Source organism: Ammospiza caudacuta, chromosome 21, assembly GCF_027887145.1.
Source record: "Ammospiza caudacuta isolate bAmmCau1 chromosome 21, bAmmCau1.pri, whole genome shotgun sequence".
NCBI classification, from domain to species: domain Eukaryota; kingdom Metazoa; phylum Chordata; class Aves; order Passeriformes; family Passerellidae; genus Ammospiza; species Ammospiza caudacuta.
In genome coordinates, this window is record NC_080613.1 from 4,704,311 (window position 1) to 4,727,056 (window position 22,746).

At 59.7% G+C, this 22,746-nt stretch overlaps 1 protein-coding gene across 1 annotated transcript; it reads left to right on the forward strand.

Moving 5' to 3' along the window:
* The first annotated feature begins 6,779 nt into the window (after window positions 1-6,779).
* FIBCD1 (fibrinogen C domain containing 1) lies at window positions 6,780-20,425 on the forward strand. The gene is made up of 7 exons (XM_058818395.1): window positions 6,780-6,857; window positions 11,522-11,998; window positions 13,198-13,357; window positions 13,994-14,130; window positions 18,755-18,851; window positions 19,010-19,189; window positions 20,166-20,425. The coding sequence occupies exons 1-7, from the start codon at window positions 6,786-6,788 to the stop codon at window positions 20,423-20,425; spliced, it is 1,383 nt and encodes a 460-aa protein (XP_058674378.1). The 5' UTR covers window positions 6,780-6,785.
* Window positions 20,426-22,746: the final 2,321 nt, after the last annotated feature.

The window sequence follows — 22,746 nt, forward strand, 5'->3', positions numbered from 1 at the left end:
GTGTCTATCCCCAGGCGTGTCGCCCTGCATCGGGGCTGGGGCTCTGATTTAATATTCTCATGGAAAGCGGCGCCCTCACCCAATTACCACGGGCATTTCTGCACAGGCAGCAGCTGAGCCACCGGGCACTGAATGAGCCCCACGGGGGACAGAGCCCCACTGGGGTCACCCCAAAAGTGCCGCAGGGGGCCCCGAGTTAATCTGGCACTCCCAGATGCGTCTGTGCCGAGCACTGGGTTGGACTGGGAGGCACTGGTGGGAACTGGGAGAGCGAAGGGAAAGCAAAGCCTCGCTCCAGGCGGCGGCAGAGAGCTCTGTGGGAAACGTCCCCGGAGATTTCCACTTTCCACGGGAATAAAAACCTTCTATTTCCAACTGGAATGCCTGCTGCTCAGCATCCCCCTCCAGCCACGGAGGCTGGATGCTCCCTGGTAATCCTGCATCGTTTATTTTCATTGGCTGACAGAAAAAAGCGCCGTCAGAAAAGCGATGTTAGCTGTGCTGGCTGGCATAGAAAATGTTGCTTTAATTGTATTTTATTTGGCAGTAAGAAAAGAGAAGCAAGAACAAACCCTCGAGATATCCCCTCTCTCCCCCCCATTTAAAATTTCAATTTGGTAATTTTATGACAATGTTTCTGATAAAACCCAACAAAGCACATTAAAGTGAGAGAAGTGATTTATCCTTTTCAGTGGCACATGATCTTTGGATACATTTCCCAGTCTATATATATTAAGACAGTTAAAAAAACCAAAAACCCAAACAAACTTGTTTTTATTTTTTTTTAATGTCAGCTGTTATTTTTCAACCACAAACCCCAGTATTTTTTCCAACTCTGGTTTCCTCCTTTCTGATCTCTAAAGGGCAAAACCAGGCAAGTATTGGATATCCCATCTGAAAAAACCATCACGGAGCAGCCCCACTTCCTTCATCCCAGGCTTGGCCATCACACCATGTCCTGCTGTGATTTTACGCTTTCAAGGCCATTTTCCTTGAAAATTTCCCTTCCATCCTGTCCTCAAAGAAACTGTGTCATTGATTTGCTGTTGAAATTTGGAGGAAGCGGCTGGCTCATGCTCAGCCTCCCCTGATGCTGATGCCAGCTGGGAGCCGCACGGGCTGGCCATGATTTGGGGGTTCCCTGACCTTTCCCCATCATCTCCACAAGCCAGGAGGATAAAACCTTCCAAGCTAACCTGACACTTAGAAACCAAACCACCAACACGTAAACCTGAGGGGTTTCTCTGTGCCACCCGGAATCAAACACTGAGTTTTGGCTAACCAGCCTGGTTCTCCCACCCAGCCGAGCATCCTGAGCTTCCCTCCAGCCTCCTGCAGATTTATTTGCTGCACAAATCTCCTGCTCCCACCCAGTGTGGCAGCGACGCCTTCGGAGCACCGGGTGTTCCACACAGCGTGGGGAGGGCTTGGGAAGGGGTTAATGGGTGGGCACAGGCAGAGCTGGGGAGTTGCTAGGAGACTTGGGGCTTTGGGATGCTGGATGTGATGCTCAGCCAATGGAGAAGTCCTCCGAGGAGTAAATCTGCTAATTTGGGCATCGTTGGTTGCAGGGGCTCGGGGTGGATGTGGGTGCTGAGCAGAGCTGACCCTGACCCCCTCCTCCCAGCCCCACACTGGTGCTTTCCCATCCTGCTCCTGTGGTTTCAATTAAACCACTGAATTAATCTCCAGCAATAAACTCAGCTGCTATTGTAGTTTGCTTTGGGATTCATCATCACTTTTGCAGCAAATACAGCAATTAAACAGAAAGGTCTTGGTAGCTCAGGGGGGGAAAGCTGGGCTCCCCCAGGCTGGTGTTTGGGATTGGGGTACCCAGGTCCCCCCCAGGTTAGTTTTCACCAGCCCAAAGCCCTTTGTGGAGAATGCTGAGAGCAAGGAGAGCTGGAGGAGGCACCACTGCCCCCCCTCACCTGCATATGCTCCTCCAGATGGCCCAGGCTGCTGCTCTCCATGTGGGAAAAGGTTTTAAATTAAAATCTTCCCCGTGTTTTTTGGTGATTTTTGGCTGGGTTTCTTTCTCCTGACTTTCCAGCTCTCCAGCCCATTTGCCATCATTAAGTGCAGATGGATTGGCAGCACGGTGGAGCTGGGTGGGCACAGGGGGGTCTCCAGGCAGGGCCCAGACCCACAGAGACATCCTTGCACCCCACAGTGAGCCCCTCTCAGCCTGGGGTCAGCCCTATCTGCCCACAGCCCTCCTTGGCTGTCAGGAAAATGAGTTGTTCCTTTCTGGAGATCCCTGTGGACCCCCCAGCCAGCCCCTCTCATCAGCACCAATGTCCCCCCTGTCACCATGGGCAGGGGAGCACTCTGGATATCCATCCCAGTGGGGTCTGACCTGGATCTGCTCCAAACCAGAGCCTTTTCCCACCCATCAGCTGCTCAGTGTAGAGATGGGATGGGATGGGATGGGATGGGATGGGATGGGATGGGATGGGATGGGATGGGATGGGATGGGATGGGATGGGATGGGATGGGATGGGATGGGGATGGGATGGGATGGGGATGGATGCAGCTTTCCTGCTATTCACAAGCCTGGCAGAGGAGCAATGCCCACACCAGGGCAGGATCTGGCCCCTCCAGGGACTCTGGGATGCCAACTTTTCAGAGAAACAGCGGATTACAGCACATCAGCTCCAATCAATACTCTGCCGTAGCAGAGAGCAAAGGGAAAAGAGGAACAAAAAGAGGTTTCTCATTTGCGGGGGATTTGGGGCTTTTGCTGTGTTTGGAGGGAGGAGTGGGAAAAAAAAGCTTGAGAAAGGGCTGGGAAGGAAGAGCTGGGGGGGACAGAGCAGCTCCCACCCATCTGGGACACTGGGTGGGACCCTCTGAAACACTCGGGGTGCCAGGGAGAGCACAAGGGCATGGGGTGGGATTGGGATGGGAATGGGGTGAGCACAGGGTGCTCCATCTCCTCCTGGCACAGAAGGTTCCATTCTCTCCTCCTGAGACCATGGCATCTGCAGCAAAGAGGGGCAAAAGTGCATGACAGGGTTTGGCAGAGGGGAGAGAGGAGAAAAGACGCTCAGCCCTCGTCTGGTCCTGCTGAGACCCTCACAAAGTACAGCCAGGCTGGGGGATGCTCTAGACAAAATGGAGGTGTTAAAGGAGGGGTTTTGGAAACCCAAATATCTTGCAGGGACAAGAACAGAAGTGATGCTACTGACCCCATGTGGGCTGCAGCCCGGGAGCTCTTTGTGGGTGGTTTGTCTCTTGTCTGAGCCATCGATTCCCCCTGTGGAAGAAAAAGGCCCTGACACAGCCAGCGGTGTCCTGCCGTGTCACCCCAGGGATGGACAGAGCACCCTGGGGGAGAGGCTCCTTCCCTGGCAGCCAAAACGGGCTGAAAAAGGGGGACAGGGGAGCCTGCACAGCCTCAGCACAGAGCAGGGCTGGAACAGGAGCTGGGGACACACAGGGGAGCCTGGGGACACACAGGGGAGCCTGGGGACATACAGGGGAGCCTGGGGACATACAGGGGAGCCTGCACAGCCTCAGCACAGGGCACTGCTGTGCCCAGCTCACCCTGGGCTGCCCCGCTCCTGTGCAGGGACCCCCGCAGCAGCCACACTGCCAGCAGAGAGAGCCCCCAGCGGGGACCAGGGAGGGTTTTTGTCACTCCGGGTCGGTGGCCCGGTGAAGGACCAGCGAAGGACCATCCGGGCACCGCAGCGCTCTCCCTCGGCTGCTTGGGATGAGGCTCACGCAGCTCCTCTGCATTCCGCGCTCTCGCCGGCGCGGGGACGGAGAGCTTTGAAGGAGCTGCCCTTTCATTATTAATATGATGATGATGTCTGACGCCGTGCGTGTGCAGCGGCGGCTCTGCCTCCCCTGGCTCCCTGCCAAGGAAAGCACACGCTGTTCCTGGGGAGGGCTCGGTGTCCCCCAGCCCAGCCCTGGCACCGTGTCTGGGACAGTCCTGATGCCCCTCTCTGGGCTGGACCCACGGGCCATCGCTGCTCTCACCAGCTCTAGCACCGAGTGTGGCTGAGCACAAGGAGGGTGAAGTGCCACCTCTGTAGTGTCCTGTCCCCACGGGGGCACAGCGCTGACCGCAGCCCAGCCTCTGCCCGACACCCCCACTGCAACTCTGCTCGCTGTCTTGGACCACAGCATAGGAGAGGGTGTCTGAAATGTTTCAAAGGGCTCTGTTTAGAGCTTGGGTCTGATCCAGTGTTGCTTCAGCTGTTTTCTTCCCCCAGGCCAAGCCGGGACCCCGGAGCAGAGCGGGCAGAGCAGCTCTGGGAGGGCTCCCGCAGGAGCCGCAGCCTCCCGGCATCCTCACATCAAACCTCTCCTGCTTTTGCCCTCGGGCCACTGCCTGAGACATGAATCATCCTCTCCGATGCCGATCGATCCGGGCTGGGCTGCTGGCAGAGCCCCCTCCTCAGCCCCGGGGGAGGGTCTGTGCCCATCGGTGCCCAGCCCCCGCCGTGTGCCCAAAACAAGGCTCAGCCTGAGCGCCCAATCCCTCCCGACACAGCCTGTGGAGCCGGGTCCAGGCCTGTGGGGCCGTGGGTCTCAGCTGGCATGGATGCCCCTTCCCATGTCCCCAGTTCCACACCTACAGCCGGACCCTGTGACAGGTAACAGGAGGTGGCACGGCTCAGTGTAAGGCAGTGATGAGCCAGGCCAGTGTCCCTGCTGGCCCCTGGTCCGGGCAGGGCTCATCCTGAGCATCACTCAAGCTCCCAAAACCCTTTGCCAGAGTGGCAATCTCCTTCCCACTCACCGCATGGCTTGGAGACCGGCAATTGGAGACAGCAGTGGGACCGAGCCGGACCCTACATCCTCCCAGGGGACAGCGGGGACACCCCACACATGACAGGGCTGCGAGGGGCCAGCCCTGCCTGCACAGACCGGCCAGCAGGATCCCAGATCCCACCCTGCACCACCTCCGCAGTCCGGCTGTGGGCTATGTCAAGGTATGTTGGATTGCAAATTAAGCGTCAGCCCCGCTGCACGGTCCCGGCTCCATCTGCAGAAAATGAGTTGCTGGACTTGGAGAGTGTCCAGTTGTGCAGCTCGGCGTGCCTAACGCCCAGGGCTGACAAGCCACTGAATCACTCCTCCCCGCGCTGCCAGGCCACATGAAGCCAAGATGCATTTCTTTTTAATGATAAGTTTTTATTGTTTGGAGTTCTGCTTAAACAGCTTCCCGGGGGCAGCGCCTCCTGCCTCCAGGAGCCGAGCACCAGGGGCACGGGCTGGCCGGGCTCAGCTGCACAGGGAAGTCCTTGAAAATCATCCATGGGGAAGGAGCTGGGCTGGCAGCCACGAGTGAGCATCGCCCGGTAAATCCACACTAAACACCTCTGCAGCCAAAGGCAGGATTTGCACCTGGCTGGGACACAGTGCACACACCCCCCCCCACACACACAGAGAACCGAAGGATTGAGGCAAAGCCTGCGCTCCCCTCCCTGCCCCACAGAGCTCTTTGGGGAATATTCGCCAGCCCAGCACGCATCCAGCTCTTCCCAAAATAGGGTGTGTGCCCTGGAGACAAACTGCTTGAACCCCTTGTTCCCCATATATGCAAACTACCACCCCTGTGCCACCCCTGCCCCACAGACAGGCAGCCCCCACACCAGTGGAGCCACATTGGAGCTGCTGCAGGTCCCGACTGGGGCTGAGCTCCAGGACAGACCCAGGGGGGTTTGGGGGTGCCCAGGGGACCGCCCCATGCTGCAGGACAAGGGGCTGCAGGGCTGCCCAGGAGGTTTCCCAGGGGATTCTCAGCCTGGAGAGAGAGCTCAGCCTCCCCCCAGCCGGATTGAAGCAGCTCTGAGCCATCGCTGCTCTCACGCTGCTCCTCTGAACCTCTCAGCAACGCTCCTGCCCGCAGGTCAGACAAGTGGCAAATAAAAGATTTACGGGAGGTGCGGCAAAGCTCTGGGAAGGGAAAACCACATCCACACGGGAGTGGCGGCACACGGGGCCGGGAGGGAGCCCTGGCACGCAGGGCCAGCCCCACGGCTCGGGGCTGGCAGCGCTGGGCTTCGGGCACCGCTGCCACCCTGCAGGGGCTGGGGGCGGCTGTGCCTCGCCCCGCCGGCCCCGGCTCCGCAGAGTGCGCTGGGATTTGCTCCGAGAGCACTTTGGCCACCCTCGGGAGCAAAGGTTTGGGGGGTGGCGATGCCAATGCCGCCCTCTCCGCCCCCCCGCCCGGCACCCTGCCCATCCCTGCCCACCCATGGGACTGAGCCCCACCAGCTCGGGGCGTTCCGCCGGAGGATGTGGGGGCGTTTCTCCGGCAAGGGGTGAGCGGGTTCCGGGGGCATCCCCCGCTCTCCCCCCGGGCCCCTGCAGCACCCCCGATCCCGCTGGCACCCCGCCTTACCTGCTGCCGCTGCTCCAGCTGTGCTGCCACATCTGGGCAGCCGCGGAGCCCGGGGCTGGAGGGGGGGTTCGGGTCCGGGTCCGGAATGATCGGGGGGCGGCAGGCGGTGCTGGGGGGGGCGGGGAGATCCCCCGGGGCATCACCGGGCGGGGTGCCCGGAGCGGGGCCGGGGGAGCCCCGGGGGGGGTCGGGGCGGGCGGGGAGGGAAGATCCACCCCCGTGTCCGTGCCCGTGTCCTCCCTCCCTCCTCTTCCTCCCTCCCTCCTCCTCCTCCTCCTCCTCCGCCGCCGCCGCCGCCGCCCGTCCTCCGCCGCGGCCAGCCGGGCAGCGCGGGCGGGCCGGGGGCTGCGCCGCCGGAGAGGAGGTTTGGGGGGGCTTGTGGGGGTCCGGGCACTTACTTGGGCTGGAAGTTGGCGGCGCGATGGGGAACGAGCGTTGGAAAACCGTGGGAGGAGCCTCGCAACTTGAGGATGGGCAGCAGGAGAAATCACAGGTACGGGGCGGGGGGCAAGGGGGGCAGGGGGTGGGGGTCACCCAGCCCGAGGGTCCCAGCCACCCCCCAGTGTCCCCAGCGAGCTTTTCTCCCGGCGCACCCCAGTGTGGCGAGCTGTCCCCTGTCCCCACCGTGCGGAGCCCCCCGGGCTGCACCTCCTCACCCCCCTCCCAATTAATGCTTTCATTAACCTGCGGGTTAATTAACCCGGGGCTGCCCCGGGTTGGGGCAGCGTGCGATGCTCGGGGGCTACCACCCTGCCGAACCGCTCTAAACTGCTGAAATAACCCTTTAAAGGGGATTTGGCATCTCAGCTCCGCGCTGCAGCCGGGCTCACCCCTCCCGGTTCGGGGGCTCCCGGCCCCCGCTGGGTTTGGGGGGGCCGGCGCTGCGGCGGCAGAGCCTGCGGTGACACGCGGGGATCCGGCACGTGCCCAGCCCGTTTGCACACCCCGCTGCACGTGTGGCAGCTCCACAGCCCGGCCGAGCGGGCTGCCAGCCCGGCAAGCGCGGGATGGCTCGGCTTGGAAGGGATGTTAAAGATTACCCAGTTCCGACCCCCGTGGCACGGGCAGGGACACCTTCCAGGCTGCTCAATCCCCCATCCAGCCCGGCCCTGGACAGTTCCAGGATAGGCACAGGGATGGGCACGGGCACGGATGCGCGCTGAGCGCGGGCAGGGTGGGAAGAAGGAGTGAGGAGTGTGGGCAAAAGCGTCTGCGAGGAGCTGCAGGACAGCAAATCTCCAGCGAGCCTGTGAGTGAAGGGAAAGGACCCAGAGCTGGCAGCGCTGACCTTCCTCGGCACCCAGGAGCTGGGCAAGCATGGGGGGCGACACGCTCGACCCCAGCTCTGCCACTCTCCTGTCCCCTGACACCCGCAGCAAGGCAAGAGGGGCTTCTGCCCGAATTCTCCTTCTGCCAGCAGCTCAGTGGAGAGGGGCTGCGCGCCCCGGCAGAGCCCTGACCCCCGAGAGAGAAACCAGCCTGCCCTGCCCTCCCCTCCTTGGCAGAGCCCTCCCTGTGCACAGGGATTCGAGCCGTGCCACCCGTCTGGAGCCGCCACCCCCCGGTTTGTGCCCCCGAGGGCGAGCCGGGCAGGATCAGCACGGATCCAGTCCCACAAGGCAGCGGGGCCGGGTGGCTCGCGGTGGGTTTCAGGGATGTTCGGAGTTTGCCGTGCTCCGGTGGAACCCAGCCCAGCGTGCTCACCCACAGAGCGGCTCGGTGCTCGCCATCCTGCCCGTGCTCTCTCCTTTCCCCATCCGCAGAGTGTGGCGTGCCGAGGCAGCGGTGGCAGGCAGGCTCTGGGTGACGGAGCAGAGCAGGAAAACAGGAGCGGGGTTCGGTTCAGCCGCTCCGTGCCCGCGGGGGTGACACAGCCCCGGCCAGGGCGAGGGGAGGCGGCTGCAGCCCCGAGCCGGGCAGGGCGGGATGGGCAGCGAGGGAGGACAGGGACGGAGAGGGGGAGCAGAGCGAGGATGCAAACTGAGCTCTGAATAAATGATAGGTGCGGGCTGGGGGACCCTGCAGCGCTGGGTGGACCCCGGCAGGGAGGTGCGGCTACCTGGACTAAAGTTACACCAGCAGCTGAGCCTGGGCGATGCAAACCTCGGTGTTCACTTACCTGGGAGGCAGAACAGCGGCTCTGGTTCGTCCCTGGCTCAGGGCACAGCCTGGGGGCTGAGCAGAGCAGCCCGGCTGCAGGAACGCTGCCTGCCATCCCTCAGTCTGCTGGGCTGGAGAGCAGCAGGGATTGTGGCAGGAGCAAAGGGGACTCCTCATCTTAGAGCATCTCCCAGGGCAGAGCTCAGCCTCTGCTGCCACTGCTCTCCATCCATGCTCTCCAGGGACCAGCCACCTCTGCTCTGGGGACAAGCCAGCTCGTGTCCTTCCCTTCCCACAGGTGTGGAGTGCTGGCGCTGCTTGTCTCCATCCCAGAACGGCCAGTCTGGCTGGCTGAGTGGGCTGGGGGCTGATTTGAGGCCCCTGATGGGGTCCAGAGCTGCTCAGGAAGTGTGGCTGTGTCACCAAGGACCCATGGGTGACCAAGTGTAGATCCTGTGCCAGGGCAGGGCATGGAGAGCCCAACTCACCAGGGACACAACCATCCCTTGGATCCTGCCTGGGGCTCCCTCCAGGCTCCAGAGCAGGTTTGCAAGTGAAGATCTGCTCATCCCAGGCACCACTCAGTCACACAGATTCTGCTCTCCTTAGGAAAGATGATTTCAAGACACTGGGACCTCCAGCCCAATGGATATCCCCAGGGGAACATCAATAACCAGGGCAGGGGGGTGTCTTACAGCTGTCCAAAAGTCTTGGCAAGAACTCCAGGAGCTTGAGGCCATGGAGCAGACAGCAGGAACCCTATGGATGATGAGAGCTGGCTCATGGTGAGGCAGGAGTGAGTGGCAGGGGGTGTCTGCAGGGTCCCTTGCCCAGCTGGGCATGCTGCTGCAGTGCTGCTGTGCTGGAGGGGCTTGGGGGGCCCCCCAGCCCAGTTTGGAGTGCTGCTGGTGCCACTGGCTGGGTTTGCCTCCTCTCCCCACTGCAGGTTGCCAGGTAACACAACGTGCCAGCAAAACGCCGTGGGACTCCTGAGGCTGCTGCCACTCAGGATCCTGCAGCCACAAGCAGGGGGGATCCCTTTGGAAGGGAATTGGCCTCAGTTCCTGCTGCTGGTGGGAGGGCAGTGATTGTGGGGCTTGAGGGCTGGAAAACAGCTGGATACAGCTCCTGGTGTGGTGCACACCCAGGCAGAGCTGTGAGGTTTTGGTGGCTGGGATTTGTGTGGCTGTGGGAAGAGGAGCCTCATCCACTCATGGCTCTGTTTTGGGAGCTCTCACTGCTCAGAGGGGACGTTGTGCCCTGCAGCTCCTCCTTGTGCCCCTCGAGCTGGGCATGGCTCATTGTGGGGAGCAGCACGGGAGGGCACAAAGCCCTGGAGGTGAGAGTGCTGTGACAGCCAGGACAACCACAGGGACAAGGTCCCTGCTCACCCCGTAGATCCCACTGACACTGGCCTTTGGTCAGCAGCCACCCCTCCTGTCACTTCAGGGTGCTGAGGGGCCCAGGTGAGCCCAGGTCCTGGGTGCCCATTTAAGGATGTGAGCAATGGGCATCTGCCACCTCTGTCTGCCACCATGCTGCTGCTCCTGGGTGTCCCCTGTGCCCCTAAGCAGGGCTCTGTGTCTACACACACACCAGGCAAACTCCTCAAGACCCTGCTTGCACAGAGTTTCCCTTATTGCCTTTGACATCTCCTTTTAACCTGCGCCGAGGGGCTGAGCCTGGGGCTGTGTCCTCCCTGCAGGTGGCTTCCATTCAGCCCAGTGCTGTTTGATCTCCCTCCATGGAGAGGGGCAGAAACCCAGAGCCCACCCTGGGGCTGGTGGGGGACCCTCAGCCCCCCAGCCAACCCTGCTGCTGCTGTGGGGTCACCTTAATGCAAATGGTTGCGTGAGAGGGAATGAAATGAAGGGTGCTTGAAGGAAGGTGTCACTCCAGATAGATGTGCACGGGAGGGGAGAGGGCCTGGGAAATCTTTGCAGATGCAGCAATTTTCCCTTCGTTTCTGGGCAAAGTAGTCTTTGTCTCTCTGAATCTGCAGTTTGCTGCCAGCCCTGCAATTCCTTGTGACAGCCGTGGCCAGGGTCAGGGGGAAATCAGAGCCTCTGTCCTGCAGGTGTAACGAGCAGGGGAGGGGACAGGGAGCCGATGGGATCGGGTGGCAGCTCACCTGCTCTGCTCTGACTGTGCTGGCACTCGAGGCTCTGCAGGGAGAAAAGGCTCCTGGTGGGCATGGAGCAGGTGCCAGGGGCTGAGCCCGTGGCTCTGAGCAGCAGCAGAGCTGCCAGAGGGGCTGGGGGGGTCAGAGACCTTTCCCACAGCGACTCTCCCTTGCCAGGAGGCTCTGGGACTGATCCAAAGCTTTGGGAGCAGCTCTGCCCCCTCCAGCAGGAAATGATGAAGGATGAAGGGGATGAAGATAAGTTGCCTGCCATAGCTGGGAGCTGCCCTGTGCAGAGCAGGTCCCCACATTACTCAGTGACCCCAGCACAGCCCCACAGCCACCAGTGCTGCTCTCCCTGTGGTCCTGCTGTGAGGGACACGAGGTGTTTTCCCATTTTCCCCCCACATTTGTGCCCAGGGCAGCAGGGAGCCCCCCCCACATCTCCGGGGGAGCCAGGGCTGCTCCAGCCGAGGATCAGGGCTGTAAATAAAACATGCCACGGGAGCGGGCGGTGCCGTGCCTTGCTCTCGTTATTATTTCATACCCGCTCCCCAGCGGGCTCGGCAGCTCTGCTCACTCACAGCTCACCCGTGTCCCTGCAGGGCTCCCTGGGTCCCCACCCTCACAGCCATTGCCAGACCCCAAATCCCGTGCAGAGCCTGCCTGTGAGGGGATGGGGCAGTGCAGATGTCCTCCATGTCCCTGCAGGGCTCCCTGGGGTCCTCCCCACCCTCACAGCCATTGCCAGACCCCAAATCCCGTGCAGAGCCTGCCTGTGAGGGGATGGGGCAGTGCTGATGGCCTCCATGTCCCTGAAGCGCTCCTGGGGTCCCCACCCTCCCTCAGAGCCATTGCCAGACCCCAAACCCCATTCAGAGCCCACCTGTGGGGTGAGGGGATGGGGCTGATGGCGTGTCCGTGTCTGCCCACAGAGGATGAGCTGTGGCTACATCCTGTGCACCGTGCTGCTCTCAGTGGCCGTGCTCCTGGCCGTGACGGTCACCGGCGCCATCCTCTTCATGAACCACTACCACACGCCCGTCACCGAGCCGCCCCCCGTCATCAGCACCAACCCCGAGGAGGCCAACGCGCTGGTGACCATCGAGAAGGCCGACAGCTCCCGCATCAACATCTTCATCGACCCCAACTGCCCCAGCGCCGCCGGCGCCCTGGGCCGCGTGGAGGGCCTGCAGAGCTCCCTGCTGCACGCCCTCACCGAGCACGACGCCGAGGCCAAGGCCACCAAGAGCCAGCAGAAGGCCCTGCTGGTGACGGTGGCGGACGAGGTGGCCAAGCTGCTGAGCCACGCCGTGCAGCTGCGTGCCGACTGCGACGGGCTCAAGAAGGGGCACAGCGCCATGGGGCAGGAGCTGAGCGCCCTGCAGGGAGAGCAGGGCAGGCTCATCCAGGTGAGCTGGGGCTGGCAGTGCCAGGCAGGGCAGGCCCCACTCCTCCTGCCACCGTGAGCCACCCAGCTGCAATCCCCTACCACCACCCCAGCCTGAAACCTCCTCACTTCTCCTCGTCCTTACCCTAGGACTAGTGTACGAATGAATTCAAGGCGGATTAGAATGAGCAGAATAACAGAAAGTTAGTCTAAATAAGATTGTTGATTTGGACTCAACAGATTATAGCTACAACCCTATAATTTTCTTTATATCCTACCTCCACCTAAGCTTCTACTCAGCCTTCACTCTAAGCAGCCTAGGCCCAGCCTTCCACCAAACACACCTATCCTAACCCACTGAACCCCGCAACATCCCTGGGGGTGGAATTCCCTGTGCCAATATCCCTGTGGCATGGCTGCTCCTGCCCTCAACATCCAGGGGAGAGCTCCAGGTGAAGGAGCTGAGGTTGAAGGTAAGGGCTTGGGAATTGGAAGGTGGAAGTGTCTCCCTGCCAAACCACCCCAGTGCCAGTGAGCCTGGTGTGCAGCCTCCCACCTTGTGGGTGTCCCAGCTCCAGGTTCAGTTTGGGAGCTCCAGACAGAGCAAAGCACACCACAGAATCTTCCCAAGGGCAGTTCATGCAGCAATCAGCTCCCCCTCTTTACAGTCCCCAAAATTTCCCAGCCAATGAGCTGTGTTGAAATGCTTACCTGAGTATGCCAGGGCTCTGCCAGGTGTCACAGCAAGATCCAGGGCATGGCTCCACGCCTGACCCTCCTGGTACTCAGCTCCCTCTGAGTACCAGCGCTGCTTGTTTCTCTCTGCTTCCCATCCTGGTGCTCTGCCACAACCACCCCGTGTCCCTGTCCCAGCCTGGGTCACCTCAGGGGATGACAGGAGCTGGGGGCTGCCTCAGGACACGGCTATTCCTGCCGCCTCCGTCATCCTGCCCTTGCCCAGAGATGCCCCTTATCCCACGGGATTGCAGCACCACTGCACCCAGGTTTGGGGATCTCTCCTTCCTGGGGGCAGTAGGTATTTATCTGGACCTTGACCCCTGCCAAAACTCAAGAGATAAAGAGATAAAGCAACAGAGATATTTTATGGGATTTACACCCTGGCATTGCTGAGCGCAGCAGTCAGGGGGCAGGGAGGGATGTGGAAGGGATTTAACCATTTCACCCCCATTTCTGTGTCCCCCCCTGTGTCCCTGCCCGCAGCTGCTGTCGGAGAGCCAGAGCAGCGTGGCCCGGCTGGTGAGCTCCGTCAGCGATGCGCTGGACTCGCTGCAGAGGGAGCGCGGCGGGGCCCGGCCCCGGCTCAAGGCTGACCTGCAGCGAGCCCCGGCCAGGGGAGCCCGGCCCCGGGGCTGCTCCAACGGTGAGAGGCACCCCTGGGGAGAGGGATGGGCCTGGGGAAGCTCGGGCAAGGGAGGAATCACCCTGCATGGGGCAGAGCATCCGGGAGAGGGGATTAATACAGTGCAGGGGGTGGGAGAGGGAAAGGGGTGTCCTGGGAGGGGGAGTTCTCAATCTGCAGCTCCCAGTCATCCATAAACCAGCCCAAAAGCCCTTTCACACCCCTGCAAAGCTCCTACAGAGGGTAGCAGGGACCAGGCAGAGCATTCGCCTCCATCGGGTGTGGAAGGTGGCCCTGCACAGTCACATCCCTCAGCCTTGGGTTGGTTTGCAGCTGAGGAGCCTGTCCTGGAGCTGGGAGCATTGTGCCCACAGCCTCCCTGGGCACTGGCTGTCCCTTGTCCCCATCTGGGTGCCAGCTTGCCCTTGCCATCCCACGGGGACATGAGGGCAGTCCCTGCCAGCTGCTGGGGAGCCCCGTGGTGGTGGCATCCCCCTTGGCACTGCTCGCCCCGAGAGGAGAAGGGAGGAAAAGAGCAAAGCGGCGCCAAGCTGCAAGCAAGGTTGGGAGCCTGTAAGAAATGGCAAGACATTAAATTAGCCCATTAATTAACCAGCTTTCCCCATCACCCCACCCCACCCCGATGGCACCCTGCAGGCTCCCGGCCCCGAGACTGCTTTGACATCTACGTGAGTGGGCAGCAGGAGGATGGGATTTACTCCATCTTCCCCACCCACTACCCCGATGGCTTCCAGGTCTACTGTGACATGAGCACGGACGGGGGCGGCTGGACGGTGAGTGAGCTGCCAGCACCCCGCTGGGGACACAGGGACATGGGGACACGGGGACATGGGGACACGGGGACATGGGGACACGGCGCTGCTGGCCCTGCTGGGCGGGGGAGATGGCACTGGGACACTTGGGGGTGTCACCAGGAGGGACAGGTGATGCCAGGGGGGCTGGCTGTGCAGCCAGTGGTGAGCCCTGAGCTGGAGCCAGTGCCTGCCTGCACTGGGGAGCTGGGCTGGGGCTGGAGGCGTTCAGGAGGGAGTTGGTGCCACCTCTGGGATTTGTCCCTCTCAGCAGGGCTGGGCTGTGCCATGGGCCATGTGGCTGTGCATTGCCCCATTGGGGCAGTGCTGGGGCTCAGGCAGACCCCAAACCCGGACATTTGGCCTCATTTAAGGCCGGGCTGCCTGGGGCACCTCTGCTGATTCACTCCCTGTCCGATTCACTCTGCCACAGCGCCTGCAATGGGCTGTGATCACAGCAATGGGGGGGGGACAGGGCTCTGCCACTGCCCCAGGGAGCAGCTGGGGGTCAGCAGCACCCCCTGCCCTGGAGGGCATCACTTGGGGTGCCAGCAGGTGTTGGGGGTCTCGCCAGGCAGCCTCTGCCCTGGGGACATGCTGGGCCAGGACCCCTCCAGCTGGGCGCTCTAGGAAACAAATCCCCACCATCTGATCCCCCTAAGCAGCTTTGAGCAGGGCCAGCAGGGAGCTCAGGCCCCCTGCCCTCAGGGGCTGCTGAGAGCCCACCCAGGGCAGGAGGGACCTGTGGTGGGTACCAGGGTGGTACCACAGCTCCGGTGGGGAAACTGAGGCACAGCACAGCCAGGACCTCAGCTCTAGGGGGATTACAGAGGGGAGAGGGGACCCTTCGGGCTCCCCAAGGTGCAGAGGGTCCTTGTAAACCCCGTGCACAGCCTGCACAGCCTCTGCCAGCCCCAGCCAAGCCTGAAGAGCAGCCCAAGGTGATTAGTGAGACACTCAGAGGCTTATTTAAAGCTGCTGCAGGCGGGAGGGCTCGGCTGGGCTGGGGAGGGGGCTCAGCGAGGGTTTCTGAGCCTGGGAGTGCAGTGGCACAGACACCACAGAGCTCTGCCCTGCCTTGGTGAGACCAGGAGCCAAAGCAGGACCCCAGAGACAGCCAGGGCTGGGCTGAGGGTGCCCACCCCAGGCTCCTGTTCTGGGGGTGCTCTGCAGCAGAGGGTCCCAAACGTGCCGTGGGTGCAGGGATGGTCTCAGCCATCTCTGGAGGAATGGGGGTGTGAGGGCACTGCCTGACCCAGGCTCCAGGAAAGCCATGGCATGGATGGGTGCTGTGGGGCAGAGCCTGGGAAATTCCCTTCCCTTCTCTTCCCTTCCCTTCCCTTCCCTTCCCTTCCCTTCCCTTCCCTTCCCTTCCCTTCCCTTCCCTTCCCTTCCCTTCCCTTCCCTTCCCTTCCCTTCCCTTCCCTTCCCTTCCCTTCCCTTCCCTTCCCTTCCCTTCCCTTCCCTTCCCTTCCCTTCCCTTCTCTCTGGAATGATTTCTCCTGACATTTGGGCTCATTTGCATGTGGGTGGGTGGGTGGAAGCGATGGCAGCAGCTGAATCAATTTTGACTCGGGAGCCTGGGAGCTGCTGAGCTCAGCTTTAGGCTGCCTGGGCAGCTCAGAGGCCAAGGCCAGGGCTCAGGACCTCCCTGTCCCCAGAGCCTGCTCTGCAGGGTCCTGCTGGCTCCCTGTCCCCATCCTGGGCTGTTTTGTCCCCCCTTGGTCCTGCCCAGAAGCAGCAGGGCCACGTTTGTGCTGCTGGGGATGTGGCTCTGGGTCAGTGCCACCCATGCCCTGTGCCCAGCACTGCCTGGGGCTGCAGTGACTGCCCTGGGGCTGCCCAGCCCAGCTCTGCCCCTCACACTCACCTCTGGCTCTTTCTTGAAGTGATGATGGCATGGTGGAGGTCCAGGGAGCTCAGCAGGGCTCAAAAAGTGTCCTTTTCACATGATGTCTTCAGAGTGTCTTTGCTAATGTCCCACGCTCCTCCCAGTGCCCCTGAGCCTCCATTGCTCCTCATTTGGGGCAAAATCCCCTGGATCAGCACCTCAGCTCCTCAGCATCACCTCAGGTGCTGTGAGCACTGGGAAATGTTGGAGAGCCAAAGAAAGCAGGAGAAAAGGCTGTGCCAGCAGCACAAGGGCTGTGGTGACATCAGGTGACAGCTCCCAGCCTCAGGGGTGCCTGCTGTGCTGGGACACTGCTGGGGATGGCCTCAGCAGCCTGGAGAGGGGTCCTGGACAGGGATGGGGCTGGGCATTGACACTGGGCTGGGGTAAAACACAGGCAGGGCTGAGAGGAGCCACAGAAACGTGTTCTGTTTCCAAGGATGTGGTTTGTGTGCCACCACAAACAGGACAAGACAATTCTGCTGGCAGGGCCAGGCAGGAGCAGCTCCTGGGAGGGCAGAGATGCCAGCTCTGGTGTTCACAGCTGTCCCAAGGCACTGGCACATCCTGGGGCCTGGCTCTGCACTGCCCAGAGCTTCTCCCTGACTTTCTTTGGGTCTCCCTGCTATGACAGGGCTCAGAGAGCACCCTGGGCTCTGTGCCATGGCTGCCAAAACTGGACCGGGAGCCTGAGCTCTGTGCTGGTGATGTCCCCACACTGGGAGCTTCAAGCCCAGCCGGAGTTTGGTGGAGCTGAGGGAGAGGAAGCTGCCAGTGGCAGGCACAGGCTGGTGCTCCCACTTTTCCCTGCTTTCAACCCATTTTTCTGGGTTTGTGTCTTTGCAGGAGCCTGTCCCTGCCCCACAGGGGCAACTGGGGGAGGCAGAGAACGAGGGAGATAAATATTTCAGCCTTGCCTTTAAAGAAGGGAGGGAAATCCTTTTTGCTTAAGAGGGGGGTGATGCATATTTGATGAGGAGGGAAAGAGCAGCGAGGCAGGGCTGGAACACGATGATCCTGCAGGTCACTGGTGCACCCAACATCCCCAGCACCCACAGAGGGTGATCAGGAGGCTCCCACAGCCCTGCCTGCACCTGGAGGGTGCAAAAAGAGGCACAGAAGGGATTGTGCATGAGAGATGGTGAGGATGGAGCAGGACACAGGGACTGCAGCACTCACCAGCAACAAACCTTGTTTCAAACCCCTTTGGGGCTGAGTCTGGTGGGCTGAGAGGCACTGAGGCCTCTCCTGGGATGATTCCTGAGCTGTGCCAAGGCTCAGGCAGCGGAGCCCTGTCCCACACGCTTCCCTGGGCACCACTCAGGCAATTGGCCTATTTAGAGCCGTGGCTCAAAGCCGATTAGGAGGGAGCACTGGTGCTGCAGCCACTGCCTTCCCCACGCCAGCCACGGAGCTGGTGGTGGCCGGGGAAAAGCAGCTTCAGGCCCCTGTCCAGCCATGCTGTCCCCCTTTCCCAGCAAGGCTGAAGAAAGCCCCTTTAAATGGGCTTAACCACAGCTTCTCAAGTGCTCAACGCGGGGATAAAAATTAAGGCTCTAATTCTAGAAGGTAAGTACAGCAGGATCAGAGCTGTGCCAGAGCCTCAGCCAGCCCCAAAAACACCCATCTGGGGAAGGGAAAACACTGAGAGCTTCACAAGGGGGTTCTGTTTTTTATGCCAGGGTGAAAAACCTGTATGGGAGGGCAGGAGCAGCAAGGGGAAGCAAAGGAGAGTGGCTTCCCCCAACTCCAGGGCTCATCCACATTCCCCAGTCCTGGAAGCTCAGCTGGGCAGCTCTGAAGATGGGGTGCTCTGGCCCCTGGCAGGGCTCTGCCCAAGCCACCAAGTGTGCCAGCTGTCCCCAGCACGGCCTCGGGAGCGCAGAGCTCGGTGGGAATGGGGCAGGCTTGCTCAGCCAACTTTAATGCAATTAATCCAGGGCTGGAGGCTTAGTTAAGTTCAAATGGTCGGGCATGAAGCAGCATTTTCTGGATCGCTGTCAATAAATCAAACCCAAAAGTATGGATAAAAGGGGATGGAGCACACAGGGCACACGGGCTGGTGAGCAGATGGGAGAGGGAAAGGGAAAGCCTCTGAGCAAAGCTGCATTGAGCCCTGGATCTGCCTGGGATCTGGGGGCTCTGCAGGGCTCAGGGCAGGCAGTGCCTCACAGCTAATTTCTCTGGGAGATTAATGAGGCTGTCAGAGAGATGATGTTTTATAATGGGGTGCCTGCCCAGGAGAGCAAGGAGATCCAGGAGGAGGAAATCAGCCCCGCTGGGTTTTTGCACAGTTCTGGGCACCCACTGTTGGCAGGAGGGCTCACAGCAACGTGGGCACCCTGTGCTGCAGGACAGAGCTCGGGTTGTGCCCTCTGTGTCCCTGCTCCCCTGTGCAGGGGCAGCCTGCAGGGTGTCCATCACCCCAGGGACACCACAGACTTCCCAAGGAACTTCAGGTTCCCAAGGAACTCAGGTTTCCCGAGCTCTGCTCACATTTCCAGACAGAGGATCCTGGGAAGGGTTTTGCCTGAACAGACTCACCCACCCCTGGGATGGAGCATTTCCCCGGGGAGCTCATCCCCGTGCAATCACTGAGCCGACAGGGCTTAATTTGTGCTGCTAATTAAACAGGGGTGGGCAGCAGGGCGGGGAGCAGAGGGGTCCCACAGGCTGGGAGCAGCCCCACAGCTGATGCCCTTTGTGTGTCCCCAGGTGTTCCAGCGGCGGGAGGACGGCTCCGTGAATTTTTTCCGTGGCTGGGAAGCCTACCGGGACGGCTTTGGGAAGCTGACAGGAGAGCACTGGCTGGGTGTGTGGGGCTGGCACTGCCGGCTCCTGGCAAAGCCTGGGCAGCTCCGGGGTTCCTTTGTGATGGAGGGGACGCCGAGACCCCCACCCATGGGCTGGGAGGGAGGGGCTGCAGCCCTGGGCACGCCATCCCCACACTCACCCCTTTGCCTCTGCCAGGGCTCAAGAGGATCCACCTGCTGACGGTGCAGGGCAGCTACGAGCTCCGCATCGACCTGGAGGACTTCGACAACGGCACCGCCTTCGCCCACTACGGCAGCTTCGGGGTGGGGCTCTTCTCCGTGGACCCCGAGGAGGACGGGTACCCCATCAGCATCGCCGACTACTCAGGGACTGCAGGTGGGGCACCAGGATGGGGGGCACATCTCCCATGGGTGGGGAGGTCCACAGCTGTGGTGGTGTTCACAGGGGAATTAGGAAGAGGGAAGAGACAAGGATCTAACTCCATGTTTCATAAGGCTAATATATTATTTTATTAAAATAAATATTATTTATATTTATATAAAAATATATTCTATTTTATATACAAATAGTATCTATATATAAATAATATTCATATATAAATAATATGTATTATTCATATATATTATTATATATAAATAGATATTTCTATATAAATAAATTTATATAATATTTGTACATAAGTATATTTTAATATAAATATTATAAATTCATAGATAAACATAAATATATAATTTAATATAAAATATAAATATATAAATATATAATTTAATGTAAAATTATATATTTATATATAATTTATATTTATATAGTATAAATATATATTTTATTATGCAAAATATAAATGTTATATTATTTATAATATATAGTGATAAATATTATATTAAAACTATACTAAAAGAATAGAAGAAAGGATTTCATCAGAAGGCTTGGACAGAACAGAAAAGGAATTAAAATGGAATGATAATAAAATCTTGTGACTGACCAGACAGTCCAATACAGCTGGACTGTGATTGGCCATTAATTAGAAACAACTACATGAGACTAATCAAATATCCACCTGTTGCATTGCACAGCAGCAGATAATTGTTGTTTATATTTTACTCCTGAGGCTTCTCAGGAGAAAAAAATTTCCATAAAACGTCTGTGACACACAGCCATCAAACCCCCTTGCTGGGGTGTTCCAGTGTCCCATGGCAGCGGCACCAGCTGCATCCCTGCGGCTTTGGGGAGCTGGAGGTGGGTGAAGTTGGGCATCTGCTGGTTGGGCATCTGCTGGAGGAGCCCCATGGGGTGCCCAGGGGAGCCCCACAGGGCAGGAGGTGCCCATCAGGACTCCTTTCCCCCGGCACAGGTGACTCCTTCCTGAAGCACAACGGGATGAAGTTCACCACCAAGGACCTGGACAACGACCACTCGGAGAACAACTGCGCCTCCTTCTACCACGGCGCCTGGTGGTACCGCAACTGCCACACGTCCAACCTGAACGGGCAGTACCTGCGCGGCCACCACAGCTCCTACGCCGACGGCATCGAGTGGTCCTCCTGGACCGGCTGGCAGTACTCGCTCAAGTTCACCGAGATGAAGATCCGGCCCATCCGCGAGGAGAATTAGCTGATGGCATCTGCCCCCCCACACCGTGCCCGCTCCCCTGCCCCTCCCCAGCTCCCTGCAGATCCACTCCCTCAGCTGCCACCCTCCTCATCCTCTCCGAGGGCTTGCCCACCTCTGAGGGGCTTCTGGGGAGCATCTGCTGCCACTGAGGGTGACTTTGGCTCCTGGGCACCCAGAGGTGTTGTCAGAGTTTAGCTTCCCACTGCCATGACGAGGCGTCCTGGCCAGAGTGTGACCCACAGCCTGTGCTCCTGGCTGGGGCACAAAGGATGCAGGTGTTTGGGCAGAGGTGCCCAGCAGGAAGGAAAGGATGGAGGAGGGAGGGATGCAGCAGCCCAGGCAGACTGAGCACCTCTGGTCACCTCTGCCCTGGGCACTGACACCTGGCAGTGGGCTCACCAAGCTGGCAAAGGGCTGGGGGCATTGTCATGGGGAACCCCAGCCCCCCAAACCCACAGGACTGGGATGAGGCTGCTGCAGCTCCCCCATGGTGCTACTGGTGATGGGGAGGCTCAGCTGGGGAAGCCTGACGTGCCAGCAATTCCTCCTTGGGCTGCAGAACGCTCTCCCCTGCCCCTGCAGGAGCAGCGCGGCTGGGGAGGGACAACCACCAGCTCCTTACTCCCCACTGTCCCTGTCCTGGCTCCTGGAGCCCCCCAGCTGGCCAGGACACCCCAAAGTGAGCCAGAGCAGCGCTGCAAGGACGCACACCCAGAACTGAGCTCAGCACAGAGCTGCTTTGGCAGTGCTGGGCAAACGGGGAGCACAGCAAGGAAGAGGAGGAGGCGAGGAAGGCTCACTTCCCAACACAGCTCTGCCTGCAGTTCACAGCCCCTCCCTCCCAACCAGACCCATTGGATTCACATCAGACTTTCACCATGCAAAGGCTGTGACCTTTCCCCAGACCCTTGGGGCAGCTCAGCCCCATCTCCCAGTGAGCCCCCTCTGCTCACTGCTGGCCTGGACACTGCACTCTGAGCTGTGGCACTGGCTGGGCACCTGCAGATATCCAAAGCCTTTCATTTCCTCAAATCCTGTTAAGGTTTTGCAAAAGAGAAGCCCCGAGTGGGGCTTAGCATCTGCAGGGCCCTGATAACTGGGCAGCAGCACCAGCCAGCCCAGGCAGGAGCTGCCGTGGGACTGATGTCTCCTGCTGGCTCCCTGGAAGGACTCAAATGGGGGATTTTGTCCAAAAAAACTGAGAACCAAATGTGATCAGACTCTGGACCGAGAGGGGAGGGGACAGACAGAGCCCTGCCGCCCTTTACAGCATTCTCTGCCTGTGCTACAGCAGAGCCCTGCCCCAAGAAACAGCATCAGACAGACAGATGGACTGAGGAGGGGAGGAAAACTCCCCGTCTCCATTTCCAGGGGAGCTTAAAGCACGGGGAGATCAAAGGCTCAGCTTCCCAACTGTGCCAGGTTTGTACTTCCCTCTGTGAATCTCCTTTTTTTTTTAAGCCTTCCCCACCTCGGATCTTGTGCTGGACAAGATCTCTCACCCACTGGGTGAGTGTCTGTCTGTCTGCCCTGACAGAGAAACGACAAACCATGCACTGGGATCACCACAGCTTTTACTCTGCCAGAGAGATCCTTCAGAGCCCTCAGGGCAGGGAGAGCTCTGAGCGAAGGGCACTCAGCTCTAAGCACTCCATCCATGCCCAGAACGATGGGGACTGGGGGAACCCAGCAGTGGCATTTCTCAGCACAACAGCAGGAGCCCTGACAGCTTCCAAGGAGCTTCCTGCATTCCACTGGACCTTTCTGGAAAGGTTCCTGCCTGCACCCATCTTTACTTTTCGATCAGTTATTTCGGTGGGTTAGCTGTGGCTGGGTTTTCTGATGCTTTGGGCAGGAATGCACATGGAACCATGTGCTGGGTGGGAAGGCTCATCCCCCCCCAGACCCCTCCCCTGGTCATGCCAGGGAGGGAATGTTGTACGTTGGTTTGTTGGTAGCACATCCTTGTGTAACCGCCTGTGTCACCCAGGACCCCCCAGAGATTTGTTTTGACTTGCACGAGAGGTTTTTAATCCATGCCAAGACGCAGGATTTCCCAGGATTATTCCCAAGAGCTCAAGCGTTGCTCCATGGCCCTGGATTAGGTTAAACCCATCTGTGGTGACACCTCCCTGGGAAGGGGTGGGCAGGGGTGACCGTGGGGCTGGGATGTGGCCATGGACCTTCCAGAGCAGCCCTGGGCCAGGCCGTGGTGTGTAGCAGTGCTGTGAAGTCTAGGTCGTGTGTGAGTGTGTCCAAAGCTGTACATGTGGACTTTCTAAACTCCTTAATAAAAGGATCTCATCGTTACTCACCGTGTG